Below are 22,165 nucleotides of genomic sequence, written 5' to 3' on the forward strand. Positions count from 1 at the left end.
GGGGGGGGGGGGGGAAGGATGGAGAGAGATGGAGACCAGGAACCAGGAGGCAAAGAATTTGGAGAAAACAAGGAGGCTAGGAAGGAACTAGGAAACCCTCTTCGGGCGGGCATCCCGTATATCCTCCTTTGGGTCCACCGGTCCCTGCCTAGCTCCTCCGCATGAAGCCGGGGGTGGGGGTGGGGGGTTGCCATCGCTGCCCTCAGAAGGGAGAAAAGGGAGGTGGCCCGGGCCTGAGGGTGTCTCTCCACTGTTCCTTGGACCCAGGAGTCAAATGGATGGATGGTGAAACAGGACAAATTGAGAGAGCAGGGAGAGAAAGAATCCTTTCCCCACTACCACCATCATCCCAGAGAGCCAGGGAACCCCGGGGAATATTTGTTGTACCCTACAGTTTGTCCTGAGCTAGCCGTAGACACATCCCTATTCCTTAGCACTGAGGAACCCTTCCCATAAGGGACTGACTCCCTTCTCTCTTTGCCCTTAGGGTGGTGGGGACCCGTTTGGCCTGCCTCGGTGTAGGGACTGGCATGGGAGGCCAGAACTGAACAAGACAGTTCCAACGCAGAGCAGAGCTGGGCCGGGGCCTCCCAGACCCTTTCTGGGCTGGCTCCAGGCGCCAAAGCTGCTCTTCCGCCGGCCACGTGCGCAGGTGCGGCCCCTTGATCTTCAGGCCAGGACTTTTGACTCTAGACTCGGAAGGGGATGCCCCAGGTCAGAGGCCGCCAAAGGTGCCTCCAGCAGGAGGGAAAGAAAGAAGCTGGGGGAAAGGAAAGGGGCAGGCTCTCGGCCAGAGTACTACCCCCTCCCCCAGCCCAGCTCCCGCCTTTCATCTCCCCCCGCCCAGTCCCCAGATGGCTTAATCAGCCGCGGCTGTGCCGGGCGCAGCTGGAATGTAACCTGCAAGCCCGCACATCTGGCTTTGGTCTCCTGTCTCGCCCCAAAGCGGCGGGGAGCGGGAGTCAGGAGCTCTCGGCCTCCCCCGGGCTCGCAGCCTCCCCTGCTCTTCTCATCATCGGCTCGGGGACTGTGGAGCAATTAAGAACTGGAGGACCTACCCCAAATCTTGCTCCCTTCCAAGCACTTCCCAACCCCAATTCCTGTGACTGGGGTCGAGCGCCTGGAGGAGGCATTGAAGAAGCCTTAGTTTCCCTGATTCATGGACTAACGTGGATCGGAAAGTGGGTGGGGAGCAGCGAAAGGAAGGGACCCTAAATTCCGTGGTCCTGGGCTCAGGTGAGCTCTCTTCCCTCTTCCCCACCCCCACCCCCGCCCCAGGCAGTCGCAGCAGCTGCCTCCCCTCTGGCCAGCAACCGCCTCCCTTTCTCAATTCTCCATCCCGTCCCCCCCCCTCAGATCTCCCCCAGGGAGTTAGTCCAGGTGAGGGGGGCAGGGGAGAGCTGCGCGGCCCCGGGGTCGGGTTTCAGGAAATCCGCCGACATTCCTCAGGGGCTTAAGAGGGAAAGTTTCTTCTGCGCCGCCCCTCACCCCCCTTCACTTCCTACCCCCTGGGGCGCCTCTCCCGATTCTGAGCTGAAGCAGGGTAGGGGGCCACTAGGCCCTTAGGGAGTGGAAGACCCTATCAGCTTCTGGGTAAACGCCAGAACCGTGGCTATTTTGGGTCCCTGGCCTTTGGGCTCTTTCTAGGGCTGTAGCCTCGGGGTCGTGCTTCTAGAGGAAGACCTGTGGGCCCGGCTGCACATGGCCAGCCGCCTCCCTGGGTCCTGGTCGGGGCGACCCAGTCAAACCATCCGGGAAGAGCCCGGGTGTCTCCTTCCCTCCCCTTCCCCCCACGGCCCCAGCCTAAAGTTGATGTCACCCTCTGGGAGGGCAGATTTCAAGATCTGGACAAGCCACTCTTTGTCCAGCGCCCGAGTCCTGTCCTCCCTCCTCCAGGCCCGAAGGCTGGCATCCAGGGGGCAAGGGGTGGAGGCCCGAGCCCTGGCAGCACCGTGGCGCCACTCACCCAGCCCTCAGGCAGTCGGCTAGAGGAGTGAAAGGGGGTGGAGAGGTCAGAGAAGAGCTGCAGCCACTCCAGAGCCCAGAGAGGGCTGGGGGGGGGGGGGGGGGGATTGGAGGGCCGGGAGGGAGCAGAAGTCCCCAGAAGTAATCACTTTGACCTCACCTGCCCGCCCTTAGTTCCCCTTCTTTCCAGGACCCTAGATTTGGGGGAGACGGGCGAGCTCAACCTCTACCACCCTGCGCTGGGCCCCCAGCAGCTTTGAGACTCCCAAATACAAGCAATCCCCACTCCTCCCTCCCACTCCCACCCCACAGCTTTCCACTTGCCCTTGCCTCCACCTCAGGGCCCCCAAACTGACACTCTCTCAATCAGCTAGAACCACTCAAGAACCTAATCTCAGTCCTAATCCCAAAATAGGAGGCTCAACCAGGGAAAGCTCACGTGCCCACTGTATCCGCAGGGTCCTGAAGGCGATTTAAAGACTTCAAGGTCCCCTCCACACTTCCCCAAAAAGTGACGCTGCGGCTGGTGTCCTGTGAGCCCTCCCAAACCAGCCCTAGAGCATCGAGCTTCCCCTGGCACTGGAACACAAGAATCTCTTAGGCCGGGAGACCTTTTGGTCCTACCCATCTCACTTTCTAGAGCCTGGGGCGGGGTGGGGGAGGGGAAATGACTTGCCTAAAGTCAGTTGGCGGAGCCAGAGTCGGTACTTGCCTCCCCGGTCTAGGCTCTTTCCCCTTACTGACTCAGCGGAACGCTTTGGTTTGCGCTACTGGGAGAGTCCTAGGAACCTGAGAAGAGGGATCTAGAAGTCTTTGCCCTTTTCTAGAAGTCCTTGCCTTTTTCAAAATCCCCACCGGATCTTGGGCCCCCGGACGAGCGTCGGGAGCCAGATATGACCACCGTTGGGGGCAAGACTGGCGAGAAATAGGCAGTTGCCCCGGGTAGGAGGCGGGGGCGAAGAATTCCTCCTATCTGAAGACTTGGGCTTTGAGGACTTGGGTCAATATTTGAGGAATTTCTCCCACTCTCTGGATTCTGTGAGGAGGGAGGGGTTAAGCTGCAAGCTCCGGAGACCGAAAACTCAACACCCCCTCCCCCCGCACCCCCCCAGCCCGGAGCCACTGGAGACCTAGCGGAGGAGTTTGAAGTCTACCACAAGAAGAGGAGACACCAGAGGACAGCCGAAGCATAGAGCTGCAAGCGGGTCCATGCCGAACTCAGTTTGGGTGAAAAGAAGTAACAAGACCCTCCAAACGGGGGGAGGGCATTGACCAAGAGTAAAAATCACTCCCTTGCCCACAGGAGTCTAAGTCGGGGGGGGGGGGAGATAAGTAGTTGCCAACCCTTGTTGGTATATCGGCCAGACAGAACCTAGAATAAGTAACTTGGGAGATGGAGGGATCCCAGAGCGCTTAAATGATGCCTAGTGCCTGATGGGCAAGGGGAGGTGGGAGTGAGGGCGTGGAAAGAGACAGGAAAAGCTCTTATTACCCGGACTGATCCTGGGCAACTAGTGATGACTGCTTGAAGTTAACTGGCATCGAAGAAAAAAACAACTGGGTTTGCAGAGAGAGGACTCTCTCTTGAGCAAGTCTCCAACCACTCCGAGCCTTGGTTTCCTCGCCAGTCAGTCAATATTTATTAGGCACCTACTATGTGCCAAACACTGTCATGGAAGCTGGGGGTACAAAGAAAGAAATGAAACTAGCTGTTCCTGCCCCCAACAAGCTATTTGAGATCAGATCAGCCCGGGGAGGGGGAGAGGGACCCCAGGAAGCGTATACCGTTTGGAAACCTTCGCGGAAATCTGTTATTGAAATAAGAGAGAAAGAGAAAGAAAAAGAGTGGTAAAATGAAAACTAAATAACTAAAACGAGATCGGAGGAGGTGACCTCTAAGTCAGTTCTAGTAGCCTATAAAGCCTGAGGCTTAGGAAGACCCAGGCAGTCCAGCTTCTTTTGGCCCACATTGTAGGTGATTAATAAATGCCATTGGATGGAATGCTCCTCCGGTCAGCAGAGTGGGGAAGACCCTAAAAACACCGAACATTGAGCCGGGGTAGGATCTTAGACCTGGCACAGTCCCCTGAACACAAACTATTACCAGTTGGAAGGGACCTTTGAATAGCCGAACCTTACGGCCTTAAGTCACTAAATGGTAGACCTGAAAAAGACTTTAGAACATCACTGTAGAGACGGAATGGAGCTTAGAACATCAAACACAGACTGTCAGAGGCCGGAGGGTCCTTAGAATAACAATATCAGGGCCGAGAGGAACCTTAAAATGTAGAATATCAGAACCGAGAGAGACCTGGAGGTCCTTCGGTCTTCTTTGTTCCAAGAAAGAAAGGGGGAAGTCAAACGATTAACTCAAGTATTTATTGTCAAACCAGTGACCACCTATTGGGTGAGGCCTAACCCCGCCGCCACCACCAACTCCTTTGTCGGTGCGGTTCTCCCCGCCTCCGCCTTCATCTTTTCTTTGTTTCTCCTCAATAGAATGTAAGCTCTTTAATGCCGGGGATCTCTTTGGTTTTTGTCTTTATATCTTCAGAGCCGGCACCAAGTAGTCGTAATAAATGCTCACTGAATGGAAAGATCTTTGCTCTTTGCTTCAGTTTCACTAGATTTCAAAGAAGGGGGGAGAGAAACTAATTTTTCTCCTTCCCTCCTTTTCCTAGAGATGATCCTGGACCCAAGAGTTTCCCTGATTCCAGTAGAGGGTGCTGTGTCCGTCTCAGTTCGCTGGCGGTCACAGATGGTTGGTGCTGGCAGAATTCACAGGAACCACGATCTGAATCGTGGTTCTGCCTTTGACTCACTGGTTGACCTCTGGAAAAAAACGCTTTCTTTCGCTAGACCTCAGTTTCCCCATCTGTAAAATGAAAGAGTTGGACTAGATGATCTCCAAAATCGCTTAGAGCTTTATGAATCCATCGGCAGGATATTATCCCCCAAGCCCTGGCTGAGGCTCCTGAACCCGAAGCGCTCCTAATCCTCTGACCTCTCGGTCTCCTTTTTCGACCCCCCTTACCCTAGATCTCGCCTCCTCTGGGACCCTCTAGCCGCCTCCTTCTTCCGGCTCTTTCCTAAGAGCCGGCTGCAGGGCAAGGTGCCCGTGAGTCTTCACGTCAGCACCGCTGACCGGCCGACGGGACTGGTGCGCCCACAGTTCTCCAATCCTAACCCACGAGGCTGGCAGAAGAGGGGGAACCTGCAGGGTCTGAGCTGGGGAAATGGGTGAAGTCTCAATCAGCGGTCCGGTGTACCCACTGCCAGCAGTAAAGTCTCTCTGGGTCCCTGGTTGCTGCACTTAGCTCCCTCCGAGCTGGAGAGGAGGAAGGGCTCAAAGAAAAACCTTTCTTCTTCTCAACCTCCCCCCATCCCACCCGAGACGGTCAGTTGGTTCTAAGACCTGGCAGTGGGCAGGTGCCCCAAGAGCGCACTCACGAGTCAGCCTGCTCTCCCTCTCTTGCTTCCTCACTCTGTCCCTCCCACCCTCCACACCCGGCTGGCTGGGGGTGCGCTCCAGGCGGGGCCCCGCTAGGACCCAGCCCGGGGGGCCGGGGCCGGCAGCAGCCAGCAGCAGCCACGTCAAGCGGAGAAAAAGCAAGCCTTCCTGGGTCGGGAACCTTTCCGGGGAACGGGCTGGATGCAACAGTAGTGTATTCCAGGGGAAGGCGTGGGCAGGCAGCCTTTGCGCCAAACCTCCCCCCCATCCAACACACACACACCCCGGAATGGGAGTAACTGGGCAACTTGAGGGGGAGAACTCAGATGGATCTGGGTCTCCATCGCCCCTCGGTGTCACAGCTCTCCGGAGCTATGGGCAGGGCTGGAGGGGCTGTTATTAAATGGGCTGCGGGGACCCAAGTCCGGGCGAGGAGCGGTTGGGAAATCCCCCTCCCCCTAATGTTTGTTTATTGCAGAGGATTTTGCCTCCGAGCCGGCGTCCCAAGGGCCAGAGGACAAGCTGGGGTGTGGTGTGTGCGTGACAGAGTAGAAAGGAGTGGGGTCCGGGGCTCAGAGAATGAGACCTCGGGCGGAGAGTAAAGTCGGGCGGAGGTGGGGGCTGGGAGAAAGAAACGAAAACTTTTTAAAATTTTAAGTGGGGAAAAAAAAAAGTTGCTCTGGGCGGTCGGTGCTACCTGTAGTTAGGGTGTGGGTGCACCTCCTGACTATTACTCACCTGCGCGCCACCCCCCACCCCCCCGGCCCTGGCCCTTACCTGGCCCGGCCCTCAGGAACCTTGCTGAGTGGATTTTTCCTAGTGGGGAGGGAGGAAAGCCAGAGCCCAAGCGCAGAGAGGGAGAGGACTGAGGGAGAAGGGAGAAGCTGGGCCCAGAGGACATCCTTTCTGCAGGAACCCTTCCCACCCCCTCCAGTCTCTCTCCTTGGGCGAGTCCAGGGCGGGGGGTATGCACGGGGGTCCGTGTGTGTCTTGGGCCTCCTCCCCCAGAGCAACCCGACCTTAGAGCCTGTAGCAGAGCCGTCTTTCGTCCGGGGCCTGCGTCACGTCGGGGCCGCTTGGGCCGAGGTAACAGGAGAAGGAGCCGCTCAGCTAATGTCACTAAGTGGGTTTGCACTTTTCTCTCTCCCTCTTTCTTTCTCGAGTTTTGTATCTTTTTCTCTTCCCCCCCCCCCCTTCCAGTGAATACCCCCTTCCCATCAGAGCAAGGCGCTGAGGGGAGGAGGGCGCAGGGGGAGGCTGGGCTGGGGGTTGGGGGGAGGAGGAGAGAAAGGAGGAGGAAAGCGGGAGGGGGCAGTGGAGAGAGGGGGACAGTGAGAGGAGTCTGGAGTCCCAGCAGTGGAGGGCTTGTTAATTTCAGGCCCCCCCGGGGGCGGGGCAGGGCGGGGCCAGAGGCGCATTAGCAGCTTGTCAATTTCGGTTGCTCAGACTTGCCCCGGACTCTCCGAAACTTGTTGCGGCTCCGCGCGCCCGTCTCCTTCCCTGGCCACTCAGCGCCTCCCGCTCCCTCGCTCCCTGTTCCCGGCTCCCCGTGGACCTGCTTTTCCCCTGAGCCCCGGGGCCGCCGGATGCTGCGGGCTCCAGGCGGAGGCTTGAGGCAGGGCGCTGCCCTCCCCACAGCGCGGACCATGCTAGCCTTGGCGCTGCTTGCCTTTGGAGCGCTGCGAGCCGGATCTGGAAGCTGTGAGTACCTACCCCAAACCGTCCCCTACCCCAGGCACTCACACTCTCACTCCCCACTCCAGGAAGCGCTGGGGGATGCTCCGGGCCAGGCTGGAGCCCAGCCCCCTCCCTTTGGTTCCCCCCTCCCGGCCTGCGGCACCTGGCTGGCCGGGGAACAAAGAAAGGGGCCCCGGGGAGCCCCCGCTGGGCCCCGGGACGAGGGGGAGGAGGAGGAGGCGCCAGCCCAGGGCGAGGCGGGATGGGCAGGCCCGGAGCGCAGCGCGCCTCGGGCGGGCTCCGGGGGTCGCCTTCTGGCTAGGGTGGGAGGTTGCGCTTAGCCGGGTACCGGCAGGGCACGGCCCTGGGCCTGGGCGCACGAGATAAGACTCTGTCCCCCGGCATTCCTTCTCCCTCAGCGGGTCCGCACCACCTGCGAGGCGCGCTAGACTCGGGGAGCCCTGGCCGGGCGGGGCTAGGGGTTCTGAATAGGAGCAGGGCAGCTCCTGTGGCCCCCAGGACTTCACCTGGCCTGGCTTAGTTGAGTGGGCGAGTCACCTCGGTTTCTGAGAAGCGGGCCTCTTCCCTGAGCAGCCCCCCCCCACCCCGCGAATTCCCCCCTCTTTCAGCTCGGGGGCAGCCTTTGAGCCTTCCGGGGCTCCCTCTGCTGCTCGCTGCGGGAGTAAGGGGTAGGAGAACGCATCGCATCACCCCTCTTTGTAGCCTAAGGTCGCGTTCCGGCCTTGGTCCTCGGGAGCTGGGCCAGACCCTGCATCGCCCCGCCTCGTTGCCTCTCCTTCTGTCCTGGGCGCGGAGCACACCCGCACCTTAGTCTCCCCAACCCGCCGCCGGCCCATACACGAGGGATTGGATTGAGCCCAGTGTCTCCCGATCTACAAGCTGGGAGTGGAAGGGTGGGGGAAGGGGACCCAGAAGGGAACCGCGCCCGGGACTGAGAGCCCGGAAAGGGGGCTGTTAGGGTGATGCTCAGCCTGCTTTGCCCCCTCCCCGGATGATGGGATGAGCTAGGGGAAGGGGTGAGATGGGACAGTGCTGGGGCCCCTCTGGGCTCCAGCTTCTGCTTGCCTGGCCCTGGGTCCGGGGTCCCTGGGGATGAGCCTCCTAACGGGCTGCTTCCCCCATTCCGCCTCACTGGCCCCTTCCCAACCTGGGCAGTTTTTACTGCCCAGACTCGTCTAGTCCCTTTCTTGATCCCAGGGCTTTGGAGAGATGCCTCGTGCTGAAGGAAGGGGTGAGGGTGGGCTGGGGCCGGAGGGGTATGTCCGCAGAACCCCATACTTGGACCCTGCTCAGTCACACCTCGCCAAGGCATCTGGGACCAGCCTCCCAAAGGAACATATATACAAACACTCATCTGCACTCACACAAACACACTGGCACACACAGACTTACACGAACTCACACACCCGGCTGTTGCACACAGTCACCTAATCACATTCGACTCCAAACTCCTCCTGGCTCAGAGAGACTCTTGGGCCAGCATGAACTTATATACACATTCCCACAAAACCCCATTCAGAGTCCCAGGACGGTGTTCAGATAAACACAAACTTGGTCGGATGGACCCGCAGGCACAGGAGTCTAGTCCCCCCAGAATCCCAGTGCCCTCTCCTACTCGCCATCACCACAAACCCATCTGCCCAGGGGCACCCCGAAAGGCACCACACATTCTCCTCCTTCGAGATGGACCCCTCCCTCCACTCACCCCCCCCCCACCATCCTCGGCTTGGCCTGCCCTTAGTGCCCTCTCTCATGCCACTGGTCTGCCCTGGGTAAGATCTCAGTGGGAAGCTGGGGGACAGAAAGACAACATGGGGTGTTCTGGCTCCAGTGAGTATCAGAGAAGGAGAAGTAAACGGCGGAGGAAGGAGGGTGGGGGGGAGCTTGGCTAGGATTGGGGCCTCCAGAAAACCCCCAAAATCCAAGGGACGGTTCAGTCTACCTTTGTTTCCCTTCTGTGGAGGACCAAGAGGAGGAGGGGAGTGTTTGTGCAGAGGGGGTTGTTGTATGTGTGTGTGTGTGTTTTTTTTTCTTTAAGAAAAAAAAATTAAATAAAAGATCCTCACACCTCTACAATGTGTTTCGACTTTATGATGTGACTTAGCACCTGACCAGCAATCTGGTTTTATGGTCCAGTCGTAAAGTGTCCAGCAGGTATGGACCCAAGTTCTGGGCTTGCCCTGCCTGTCCTGGGCCTGGCCAGCCCCCTCCACCCGCCTCCCTGGCCCCTTCCGCTCCAATCTGAAAACTTCACACTTTTCCCTTTTAAAACACATGTTCTTCCTTTTTAATAACGGGCCAGGCTGTGGATCGGAAAAACATTGTTAAAGTCGCTGGCCCCGGGAGCCAGCAGTCTGCACAGCTCCCTTGCTCCCTCGCTTGCTCAGCTCAGCTCCCATCACTCTGGGTGGAAGGCTGGGGCGGGTGGAGGAGGGGGGGAGATGGAGAGAGAGGAGCCCAAGCCCGAGAGGAGGGGAGCTCCCTGCCAAGAGAGGGGGGGTGCCTCAGCCCCTGGGCCAGAACGGGGCAGAGGGAGGCCCAAGGAGTCATTGGTCCGACTTCTGGCTGCCTCGGGTTCAGCCAGGTCGGGCAGGCAGTGCCGTGGGCTCTATAAATTTGTGGTTCCCCACCCCACCCCCGGGCTCTCGGCCACCCAGCCTCGTGGAATGTCTCAGCCGCCTCCTTTCCACGTCGGGAAATATAGTTTTTATGCATTGTTTATGCTCGATCTTCCGTTTGTTCTTTCTGGGGGCTGCTCTCTCCCCACTCTCTTCTCCCCCCTTCTTCCAGCAACAGGCCACAGGCCAGCCTGGCCGTTCCCCTTCTGAGGGACCCCCAAGCCAGTGCCGGAAGGGGGTGTGGGACTGGCTGGGGAGGGCCCAGGAAGCACTGGGCCCGAAGCCCTCCTTCCTCCCGCCAGCTGAAGGAAAACAACAGGCACCCCCCCCTTCCTCAGCAGGCTGCTGGCTGGCACTGCCCACTGGTGCCCACAGATCCACAAGGGGAGGCCAAGACCCCCGACGGCAGCTGTGGCATCTGGGAGAGGCGCCACACTGGGGTTGGGATAAGACAGAGGAGCCAAAGCGGTGCTGGGGAGTGGGCAGGACTAGAGTTAGGGAGGGCTTTGGCACAAATAGGGCCAGAGACACCCCCCCACCCTAGACACACGCCTCCCACCAAGAGGGTCTGGACCCCCCAGAGAGCCCCCTCTAGTCTGCTTCCAGAAGGCCTCCCTTCCCCACAGGGGCGCTCCCTGGGTGCCCTTGACCCTGAGTGGGCCAGGGCAAGAGGGGTCCCCAGGCCACCCCCCTGGGGTGCCCCCGCCCCTGCCCGGGAGGCAGGAAGCAGTGGGTGGGCTGGGCAGAGGCGCCGGCAGGCGGGAGGGCGCGGGGGCTTCCGCGTCAGAGTTTCATGCTGAAGGAATTCCGAATTAGCGAGGAGGCCGGCTCTCTTGGTAACGCTTCTCTCACTGTGACCTCCAAACCAGATTACTGGGGCGGGCTTGGCTGCACACGGCTTCCCAACATGTTTTTCTGTTGCTCTGTCAGAAACCTCCTGTGCAAGCCGCCCGTGGTCGGAGGGCTGCAGAGCCCATGACCAAAATCGGGAAACCCACTGGGGTCTCCTGGGCCCTGGGAGGGAGGCTGCCCAGGGCCCAGGAAACAAAGCCCCTTGGGGAGTGCTAGAAGGATAGGGGGTTCTGCCCTCGCTGGAACAAGGCTCTGGCCCTCCTCCCTCCTGCTGCTGCCCCTCCTCTGCTCCAGCCGCCAGCCAGCACATCCATCCGTTGCACCACTCCACTCGAAGGGATGGCTCAGACTTCAGGCACTCCCTGGACAGAGCCCCAAATTCAATTTATATCTCACGCTCCAAGCAGACAAAGCCCACTGCCAAATCTGCCCATAGAAATCCCAGCCATCTCAGAGGATTGGAAGGAGGAGGCAGCCGCATCAGCTGGCTTGTCCCCAGTCCACCTCCTTCCCAGCTGAGGGGGGATAGTGACCCCCACACACACTCCCGGAGACCAAACATAGACACTTAGCAAGTTACTGCACGCAGAGCCCAATCTCTGGTGCCAGGGGGAGACAAAGGAAAGAGAAACCGAGTTTAGCTCCTGTGCGGTGCCTGGCTGTCCTCAAGGAGTTCTCAATCAGCAGGAAGATGCCAAATAAATACTAAGGTGGGGAGGGCAGGGCACTGAAATAAGGAGAAGACTCCACTGAAGCTACCTTGCCCCATGCTGGGGAGGGGGATGTGGGGTGTCAGCCATCTGAGAGGACTTGCTCCCAAGGAGGCCAGTTGGGCAAGGAAAAGACTATCAGGTCACCCGAGTCCTTAGCACTAAATAGCCCTGACCCAGCTGTTAGGGTCTGCCAGTGGACAAAGAAGAAGCAGTGTAGACTGTGGGGATCCCACTGTGCTGGTGTGTTATGGGCATCATCCCAAGTGGAAGTGGAGATGATCTGGAATCAAACCATTTTAGAATTGTTAGGTATCAACTAGTCCAATACCCACATTTTAAAGATGGAAAAACTAAGCCTGAGAGAGAAATGACTTACTCAGGGTCACCCAGGAAGTTAATGGCACAACCTCTAGGAAAGGAACTCCCAATATCAAAGCATTTTGAGCTGGAGAGGGCCTTAGAGACCATTCAGTATAATTTTACAAATAAAGAAACTGAAGTCCAGAGAGTGAAGTTCAGATATAACTTATTTAGGAGCATGCAGGAAGTTGGCAGAGCTGGAACTCCTATGTAAGTGTGCTGACCTCCATCTCAAGGTTCTTTGTTCCACACCAACCATCTTTCCTTGATCCTTTTCCTTAAGCCCAATCTTTGGACAGAAAAGACCCTGAGAAGCCTTGGGCTAACCCTATGTTCCCCTTGAACCCTAACTCCTGAAAGCAGGTGCCCTTGCCCCTGGGGCTGATGGGCTATTATCTCTCTAACCCCAGACCTGGCTGTGATCGCCCCCCAGGACCCAACGCTACTCATCGGTTCCTCCCTCCACGCTACCTGTTCAGTGAGTGTGAGCGGCAGCGACGCGCCCACGGCTGAAGGGCTCTACTGGACCCTCAACGGCCGACGGCTGGCCCCTGAGCTCTCTCAGGTCCTCAACGCCACCACCCTGGGCCTGGCACTGGCCAACCTCAACGGTTCCAAGCAGCAGTCAGGGGACAACCTGGTGTGCCACGCACGGGATGGGAGCATCCTCGCTGGCTCCTGCCTCTATGTTGGCTGTATGTGCTGGCACCTCTGCCTTTTGCCTCCTCCCCTCCCAATCACCAGGACCCCCACCAGTCCCTATCTCCCATCCCTTCTGACCCTATGGGATTCAAGGGACCTCCAATGCCCTGTCCTGAGGTCCAAATTACGGCTGCTTCTGACATGGTTGGAAAGGCCTCTTGGAGATCACTTCCTCCAAACTCCCATCCTTGGAAGCATCTGGGTCTTGGTGAGGAGGAAAAGAGTAGTTTTAGGCCAGACTTGGCAACTCTGGGGTCATAGTGAGCCTAAGGGTCAGGCAACAAGAATGACATATTTCTTCTTTCCATCCTTCTACAAGAAGGAATCAAAGTTGCTACATGAAACACCAGACCACGCTTCCTCCTTCTGTACTGACATCTCTGCCTGTAGGAAAGCCATGCCCCAGTGGCTTCCTTTGAGCAAGAAAGGGCTTTCCATACCCGCTGAACCCTTAGGAAGCAGGAACTAAGCTGGGAAAATGTTGGCCCCTAAAGGGCCTTCGGGAGACTAAGAGCAGGAGCAGGAGGTGCATGGACAGCTGAAAGAACCAGGCTCCAGCCAGCCCCCTGGCCTCCTCTGCCTCTGCCTCTGTTCAGGCCCAGAGCCTCAGACTGGGCTTCTGTCCCCACACAGCCCAGACTCCTTGATGATGCTGGGGAGCTCCCCAGCTCCTACCAGCCCCGGTCCATATTCATAAAGAACTTGGGCCCCTTTATTTTTGACACGACCCAGAGTCTTTCAGGGAAACGGGGGAATTCGGGTAGGAACGGACATTCGCCTCTTCCTCTCCCCTCCCAGGGAGCAAGCGCTCCAAGACCCCAGCACAGACCCCGACGCTCCGTAACCGGATCCTAGGCAGGGTCCGTGGCTGCAAACACGTTTCCTTGAAATAAAGGAAGAATAAATCAGGAGGCGTCGGCTCCCCCGGTCTCAGGCCCAGCTCCTTGGGGAGCCCGGTTCCGGCTTTGCCCAAGCTCCTGGCCCCTCCTCTAGCCCTCCGTTCCTAGCGTGGGGGGCCCACTCTGGCCCGGCTGAGGTGGGACTGGGGGGGCCTGAGCCCTGGGCGTGTTCCTGGCCACCTTGCTGACCTTCATCTCCCCACTCCATCTCCCCAGTGCCCCCTGAGAAGCCTGTTAACATCAGCTGTTGGTCTAAGAACATGAAGGACCTGACCTGCCGGTGGTTCCCGGGCACCCAGGGGGAGACCTTTCTCCATACCAACTACACCCTGAAATACAAGCTTCGGTAAGTATGTGTGCCCCAGCAGCACCGGCATGCCCCTAGCTCTGAGGGGCAGGGACAGAGGGACCAGGCTGGAGAGTGAGGAGTGTGGATAGAGCTGGGGGGACCCACAGTTCCTTCCCATGGTCACTGGGGCTACAGAAAGAGGAGTCCCCCCTGGAGGGGAAGCCAGTCCAGGGTGGAAGATACCTGGGATTCCCAGGAGCTTAAGGAGGGGCGAATGGAAAGGGGCCATCCAGGAGGAGTGAGCCAGTTTAACGGAGATAGGAGGCGAGTCCCTGGAGGAGGGGAGCGTAGGAAGGGGCCCAGGGAAGGGATTTCCTGGCAATGGGAACCGAAGAAGGTGAGGGGATACCAAAGGTGGTAGCACAGCCTGGGCTCCAGGGTGTGTGTGTGTAGGGGGGTGTCATTTGTCTCCCTAAACCAGGTGGTACGGGCAGGATAACACATGCCAAGAATACCACACCGTGGGGCCCTATTCCTGCCACATTCCCAAGGACCTGGCACTATTCACGCCCTATGAGATCTGGGTGGAGGCCACCAACCGCCTGGGCTCGGCCAGGTCGGAGGTGGTCACCTTGGACATCCTCGATGTGGGTGAGGCTTTCACCAGGCCCCGGCCCCCTCCCCAGCCCCCAGTCTCTTCACCCCTCTCCTCGCCCCTCTAGGACTCTCCCAACAGGATTGTAGCCCTCGGAGGATGGAGATCAAGGACTGAACTGAAGCGGAACCTGTTGCCTCAGGAAGGCTAAAGGGGGGAGCCCGAGTCTCTGTGGCCCTCTCTTCCTCCTCCTCCTCCTCCTCCTCCTCCTCCTCCTGCGTCCCCTCTCCGTCCGCTTCCAGTTGGCCCCTGTCTGCCCCACTCGGCTCCTTTCGCTGGTCCCCATCCATCTGTCTGAATACTCCCCTAGTCCCTCAGCCTTTCTCCATCTCTGCCGCTCTCGGCCTTTCTTCCCTCCCTCCCTCCCTGGGAGGCTAAGTTCTTTGCTTGGCTGGAGGGGGGCTGGGGGGTGGGGCGGGGCATCCCAGTCTCGATCCCTGTCCTGGGGCCCTGGACACCCCACGGAAAACACCTGGCTCTGGTTTGCCCTCGGGGTGGGGCCCAACTCCTTCCTCTGAAGCCCCAGGTCCCTGCCCTCCCCCTCCCGCTCCCTCCCTAATGGGATGGGGCTATGGCTGGGGCTGGGATTGGGCTTGGTCTCTGGGCCCCTCCCCCTCAGCCTGGGCCAGGTGTGGGGGCCCTTTGGGAATGGGGAAGGGAAGGGGAACAGGAGCCTTCAGGTCAGGGAGGGGCTGGGGAGACCCAGCCCCGGCCCCCTCCCTGGGAAGCCTCCGGACCTGGTCTGGGGGCAGGGGGGGAGGACCGGAAGGCAGGAAATAGATGATCTGTGAGCAGAATTGGTCCTAATCTAATTAGGATGTTTCTCAGCCTCCCTTTCCCCCAGGCAGCCCCCAGTCCTTAACCCTTTCAGTGCTGGGGCTCCCCACAACATACACAAGGGGGCAATGCTGGCCTTAGCCCAGAGCTCCTGAAAGATGGGATTCTCCAAGGAAAAAAGGAGAAAAGGGGGCTGGGGTGGGGGGCCAAATCATTCATCCTGGTGTACAGAGCCCTGACCTCGCACCCCTACCTTGCCACTTACTGGCCGTGTGACCCTCATCTGAAAACAGAGGCAGTTTATACCTGAACTGTGGACTACAGTGAAGGAAGCGCTTTGTAAGCCTCCAGAAGTCAACGGCATGATTAGACCAGTTCCCAACGTGGGGCAGAAAAGCTTTTAAGGCCGTGGCTCAGGTTCCCAGGAATGCAAGCTCCCAGCAATCTCCCCAGGCCCCTGTGGGGCGGAAGTGGCCCGCCAGGAACTCTCCCCCTGCCAGCGTCGTCCATGCCCATTCGGACACCCCAAATGTGTCCGAGGGTCCCATGGTTTGGTCCCACTACCACTGGTGTCCCTTTGGTTAGGACGGGGCTGGGGGGAAGAGAGCCAACCTGAAAGGGATTCATTCACCCAATTCCTCACCAGTCACAACAGACCCCCCACCAGATGTCCATGTGAGCCGAGTGGGGGGCTTGGAGGACCAACTGAGTGTCCACTGGAACTCCCCACCAGCACTCAAAGACTTCCTTTTCCAAGCTAAGTATCAGATCCGCTATCGAGTAGAGGACAGTGTGGAGTGGAAGGTAAGATGACATTTCCCCTCTGACCTTCGACCCCATCCCTCAGGGCTGATTACCTTTTTTCCTTCTTCCATCCCCTACATGAACACCAATCTCACTGCTTTTCTTCTCCCCTTCCTCCCTCTCCCTCTCACCCTCACTTTCTCCATCTCTGACTCTCTTTCCTTCTCCTCCTCCTCCTCCTCTTCCTCTCTCTCCCTTTCTCCATCTTTCTCTCCCTCTCTCCCTCCTCCTCTTCCTCTATCTCCCTCTTGTCCTCCCTCTTTCTCTCCCTCTTTCCCTCCCCTCCTCCCCCTCTTCTTCCCTCTCCTTCTCACCCTCCCTCTCTCCACCTTTCTCTCCTCTTCCTCCCTCTTCCTCTCACCCTCCCTCTCTCCACCTTTCTCTTCTTCTCTTCCTCCCTTTCCCTCTCCTCCTGCCCCTCTTCCTCTCACCCTCCCTCTCTCCACCTTTCTCTTCTTCTCTTCCTCCCTTTCCCTCTCCTCCTGCCCCTCTTCCTCTCACCCTCCCTCTCTCCACCTTTCTCTCCTTCTCTTCCTCCCTCTCCCTCCCTCCCTCCTTCCCTTTTCTCATCTCTGTCCCCATCTCTGCTTCTCTATCTTTCTCCTCTCTCTGTTTCTGCCTTCTACTCATCTTTGTTTCTTTTCTGTCTCTTTCTGACTATCTTACCCTTCATAGAAAGCAAAAACTCAAAATGTGAAGAAATTTCATGAAGAAGAACAAGATTAGCCTGATTGGGATTTTGGAGACTATCTAATCCAACTTCCTCATTTTACAGCTGAGGAAACTGAGACTCTGAGAGATTTAGAGCATATAAGAAATAGAAGTGCAGAACTTGCCAAAACCTCAGAAAATAGAATGGGGGCAGAGACTCTCATCTTTGTTTCTGTTACTCCAGCACCTAGAACAGTGCCTGCCGTGTAGTGAACACCCTGGATGGTGTCTATCACATAGGGAGCACCTAGAACCAGAACAGTGGCTGCCACATAGTGAGCACCTCATACATGTCTCCTAATTGAGGAATATGGAATGAATATGGAAGCTGGAAGGACCACCTGACATGGAATATTAGAGCCATAAAGGATTGTAGAGAGGCTCTCTAGTTCAATCAACCAGCCACTTAGTTCAATCAATCAATAAGGAAACATTTATTAGGTACTTACTGTATGTCTGGCACCAGGCTGGGCGGTAGGGATACAAAGACAAAAGGAAGGAGTTTTGCCTTGAAAGCTTCCATTCTGGGGGGTTGGGGAGGGAGAGACAAAACACTTCCATGTAAGTCTATGCAAAATAGATACCAACAAGTTAAGTGGTACAGTGGATGGAGTACCAGGCCTGGAGTAAAGAAGACTCATTTTCCTGTGTTCAAATCCAGCCTCAGACATGTGTGACCCTGGGTAAGTCACTTCACCCTGTTGGTCTCAGTTTCCTCATCTGTTAAATGAGCTGGAAAAGGAAATGGCACACCACTCCAGTATCTCTGCCAAGAAAACCCCAAATAGCTTACTAGTTGCATGACCCTGGACAAGTCACTTCACGCCTCAGTTTCCTCATGGTTGAAATGAACTGGAGAAGGAAATGGCAAACCATTCCAGTATCTCTGCCAAGAGAACCCCAAATGGGGTCAGGGCAGATGAGCCAAAATAGACAAAAGACAATAGAGGAAAATAGGAGGAGCTTAGGGATGAGGAAAAGCTTCCTAAGGAAGGTGATGTTTGAGTGGATTTTTGAAGGGAATAAGAGATTCTAAGAGGCAGAGGTGAGATGGGAATCCAGGCATGGGGGACAGTCAACTCCAAGGCTTGTGAGGAACAGCAAGGACTCCCATAGGACTGACCCTTATAGGGCAGGAAGCGGTTTAATATCTAAGGTTAGACAAATAGGTGCAAGCCAGGCTGTACAGAGGGGGCAGCTGGGTGGCTCAATGGGTGGAGAGCCAGACCCAGAGATGGGATATCCTGGGTTCAAATCTGGCCTCAGACACTTCCCAGCTGGGTGTTCCTGGACAAGTCACTTGACCCCCTTAACATTGCCTAGCCCTTACCACTCTTCTGCCTTGGAACCAATACATAGTATTGATTGTAAGATGGAAGATAAAGGTTCTTTAAAAAAAAAAAAAAAAAGCAAAACCAAGAGGGATAGGTAAGTAAAGCAGTAGATAGAGCACCAGACCTGGTGTCATACCCAGTGTCCCAGGTTACTAAGAAAATAGACAGGGGCAACTGGGCAGCTCAGTGGATCGAGAGCCAGGCCTAAAGACGGGAGGTCCTAGGTTCAAATCCGGCCTCAGACACTTCCCAGCTGTGTGACCCTGGGCAAGTCACTTGACCCCCATTGCCTACCCTTACCACTCTTCCACCAAGGAGCCAATACACAGAAGTTAAGGGTTTAAAAAAAAAAAAAAAAAAGAAAATAGACAACATTCACTGTGACCATCCTGTGCTAGCCTGGTGGCATAGTGGATAGAGCACTGGAGCTGGAGTCAGGATCTTCATCTTCATAAGTTCAAATCTGGCCTCAAACCCTTCCTAGCAGTATGACCCTGGGCAAGTCACTTAACCCCATTGCCTAGTCCTTACCGCTCTTCCGCCTTGGAACCAATACTTGGTATCAGTTCCAAGATGGAAGGTGTTATAAAAAAAAATTAACACTAAGATAAAAGGGAACAGTTTAAAAAACAAACAAATGGCGGAGGAGCTCATACTGGATCCTGATGGCAATAGAGGGGGATGGCAGGGAGAACAAGTTGATAGACAAATAGAGGGATGAACTGGAAGCTAGTAGATGAGGGCCAGCTCCAGCGGCATGGACAGAGAATGAAGAGAAGGGCAGAGAAGCCCTGGGATTTCTTGACTAGGAAGAGCATGGTGAGCCCCATGCTGTCGGAAGATTTCTGTGCCTGGCCAAAGCGATGGAAGAGATCGGAGTGTGGTGATGCCTCAAGCAGGGGAGGGGGTCCATTTGAAGGCCATAGCAATAGCCCTGGTAAAATGACTATGTGAGGCCTGAGAAGGGGCCACATGCAAAGGATGCTCTGGAGGCTGGAATGACGAGACCTGGCAATTGACTGGGTGTGGGATGATGATGGAGAGGGAAGTACTGAGAGTGAGCAGAGGCCGTGAGCCCGGGGCCTGGAAGGACAGTGGGGTCCTCGGCAGTAATGGGGAGATTCTGAAGAGTGGTGAATTGGAGGGAGAGATGATAAGGTCTGTTTTGGACCTGTATTTAAGATACCCAACAGAAATGTGGTTCAAAATGGCCAGTGGATGTTTGGAGGTGTAGACTAGCCTTCAGAAAAGACTGGGACTAGATACGTAGCTCTAGGGGGCTCCTGTGTAGAAGCGATGATTGAATCCATAGGAGCTGGTGATAGGCTAGAGAAGGCCCAGGACAGGCCTGGAGGGTACAAAGGGATCCACATTACGCAGAGAGAGGTCATCTCTAGATCCAAGGCTGAAGTCAAGGGGGCAGAAGATGGGGCATGGTATGTTGTTGTTCAGTCGTTTCAGTTGAGTCCGACTCTTTGTGACCCCATTTGGGTTTTTCTCAGCAAAGATCCAGGAGTGGTTTGCCTTTGCCTTTTCCAACTCATTTGACAGATGAGGAAACGCAGGCCAACAGGGTTAAGTGACTTTTCCAGGGTCATACGGCTAGTAAGTGTCTGATGCTGTATTTGAACTCGGGAAGATGAGTCATCCTGACTCCAAGCCCAGTGCCCTAGCCACTGTGCCATCTGGCTGCCCCTTCTGTAATGTAGGATGGTCACGATGAATGCTGTCTATTTTCTCAGACACCAGGCCCTCCGCTGAGAAGGGAAGGGAAGTGGACGATGTGGGAGGTGTGGGAAGAGAAGAGAAGGCTCAGGACATTCTTCTTGGTTAGTGGAGGAGATGAGATAACCCAGCCCTGTCAGCTCGGGAGAAGTTCACGTAGCCCCATCCAGCAGCATGGGAGTAGGACGAGAAGAGACAGACAGACAGTGATCCAGGGTTAGGATCTGGCAAGGCATGAGCCTTAAGAGGATGAGGAGGAAAGAGATTTGAGAGGAAAGAAGGGCATTGAAGAATGGGAGGGAGGAAGGTAAAGCCAAAGCAAGGGATGATAGCCTAGAAGGGTATTAAAGGATGGAGAGACGAGAAGTACTGGTGAGGATGGCAGAGAGAAAGGTGAAATAAGGCAATTCAGGAAGACCTGAATTCAAATCCAGCTTCAGACATTTGCTAGCTGTGTGACCCTGGGCAAGCCCCTTAACGACTGATTTCCTCAGTTTCTTCGCCTGTAAAATGGGGGTGATAATAACACCCATTTCTCAGGGTTGTTATAAAGATTAAATGCAATTAACAGTGTCTGGCACATAGTAAGCACTATAGAAAGGTTAGCTAATTCTTAATATATTGTAGTCAGCCTCAGTTTGTTCATCTGTAAACAGATTATAAAAACACCTCTTAGAGTTGTAAGCATCAAATGAGAAAACATCTACAAAGTGCTTTGCAAACCCTAAAACCCTTTAGATGCTTGTTATTTTTTTTTTTAACCTTCCCTTCGGTCTTAGAATCAATACTGTGTATTGGTTCCAAGGCAGAAGAGTGGTAAGGATAGGCAATGGGGGTCAAGTGACTTGTCCAGGGTCACCCAGCTAGGAAGTATCCGAGAACAGATTTGAACCCTAGGCCTGGCTCTCCATCCACTGAGCCACCCAGCTGCCCCAACTTGTTATTTTTAGTGATGGGAGTTAAAGGTATTTTTGGAATTTTGAATCTTGGGGCTGGAACATTTGCAGATGAGGCTAAGATGGACAGTGTGGCCACTTCTGTGTAGAAGCTCAGGTTGGGTGAAAGAAGAGATAGAGTCAAGGAGGTTGAGGAACTGAGTGGTCAGAATGTTTCAGGGGCATCTGATATTAGGGTCCCTTAGAATAAGAGAAGGGAATTGGGGTAGAAGGGAAAACTGGGAGCCAAGTGCTGTAGTCCTTGAGAAAAAAGGAAGGGTGACCCAGAGGCTGGTACTTCCTCTGGGATCTCCATTGGGTGATAAATCTTAATAGAGCGAACCCCAAAGAAGGAGAATTTTGCTGAGGGGTTGTGGAAAAGAGAGACTGAATGCAACAATGGGGAGCAAAAAAAAAAAGGATTTGAACTCTTCCCCCACCCATCTGCCATCAGAACTGTGTGTGGGGGGGGGGGGAGTGGGCAAGGAGAGGGTATGAGAGAAAGGGGAGCTAAAGATGCAGCGTCACCAGGAGAAGCCAGAAAACAGAGGGAAGTCGAGGAAAAGGTCTTATTCATGAAGAAACAAGAATTCCAGAAGGCAGTGAAGGGGGCAGGTGGACTGAATAAGGTGTTAGAAAGGTATGGCTGACGTGGAAGAGGAATAAGAGAAGGCAGTATGGGGGTGAGGCAGGGGGTGGCTTAACCATCTCATCTTGCAGATGGAGAAACTGAGGCCCAGGGAGGGGAGCAGAGCGCTCCGAGGATATCGAGGTAGCTGAGATCAAGGCCCAAGAAGTCCAAGGCTCTTTCCACTCCATCTTGGCCCTGACGGATACCCTTTTAACCTTTGGCCACCCTGGATTTCCCTGTTCTTTGATGACCTCTCACTTGCCCGGGCAGGGAGTGCCTCGTTTCTCTGACCGTTTCCTTCTCCCGCCCTGAGCAGGTGGTGGACGATGTGAGTAATCAGACGTCGTGTCGCCTGGCCGGCCTGAAGCCAGGCACCGTCTACTTCGTGCAGGTGCGCTGTAATCCCTTCGGCATCTATGGGTCTAAGAAGGCAGGAATATGGAGCGAGTGGAGCCACCCCACTGCGGCCTCCACACCCAGAAGTGGTGAGGGAACCCTCCTCCAGATACCCCTGTCCGTGCCCACAGAGCCGAGAACAGAACCTCAGAGGTGGAAGACTCCAAAGCAAAGAGGGGGCAGAGCTAGAAGGGATCTCAGACCATGAAACGGGAGCAGTTTCCGAAGGAGCCTTAGAACGTAGAACATGGAATGTCGGCCCTAGAAAGAGACTCGGGACTTAGAACAGAAGATGCCGGAGTCCTTGAGAGGGCCTTAAGATCAGAGAACGTCAGCACCAGGAGGGCCCTTATAACAGGATATTGGAGCTGAAGCGGGAGGCAGGGGGGGTATTAAAATATAGGATACCAGAGCTGGGAGGACCCTTAGAACATAGGATGTCAGGGCTGGGAGGGAGCTTAGAACAGAGAATGTCAGAGCTAGGAGGGAGCTTAGAACAGAGAATATCAGAGCTGGGGGGAGCTTAGAACAGAGAATGTCAGAGCTGGGAGGGTCCTTAGAACAGAGAATGTCAGAGCTGGGAGAGTCCTTAGAACAGAGAATGTCAGAGCTGGGAGGGTCCTTAGAACAGAGAATGTCAGAGCTGGGAG

General features: G+C 55.9%; 1 protein-coding gene across 1 annotated transcript in view; it reads left to right on the forward strand.

The window, feature by feature from the left end:
- The window catches only part of CRLF1 (cytokine receptor like factor 1), a 34,862-nt gene that overhangs the window by 5,070 nt on the left and 7,627 nt on the right, over positions 1-22,165 (forward strand). Inside the window, exons 2-12 of the mRNA XM_044685356.1 lie at positions 848-1,181; positions 5,005-5,125; positions 6,425-6,502; positions 7,180-7,416; positions 9,905-9,970; positions 10,520-10,568; positions 12,068-12,352; positions 13,475-13,604; positions 14,029-14,198; positions 15,626-15,783; positions 21,436-21,604. Of these exons, the coding sequence (XP_044541291.1) occupies positions 848-1,181; positions 5,005-5,125; positions 6,425-6,502; positions 7,180-7,416; positions 9,905-9,970; positions 10,520-10,568; positions 12,068-12,352; positions 13,475-13,604; positions 14,029-14,198; positions 15,626-15,783; positions 21,436-21,604 (1,797 nt within the window). The remainder of the gene's footprint in view (positions 1-847; positions 1,182-5,004; positions 5,126-6,424; positions 6,503-7,179; positions 7,417-9,904; positions 9,971-10,519; positions 10,569-12,067; positions 12,353-13,474; positions 13,605-14,028; positions 14,199-15,625; positions 15,784-21,435; positions 21,605-22,165) is intronic.

The sequence above is a fragment of the Gracilinanus agilis genome, chromosome 1 (assembly GCF_016433145.1).
Source record: "Gracilinanus agilis isolate LMUSP501 chromosome 1, AgileGrace, whole genome shotgun sequence".
Classification (NCBI taxonomy): domain Eukaryota; kingdom Metazoa; phylum Chordata; class Mammalia; order Didelphimorphia; family Didelphidae; genus Gracilinanus; species Gracilinanus agilis.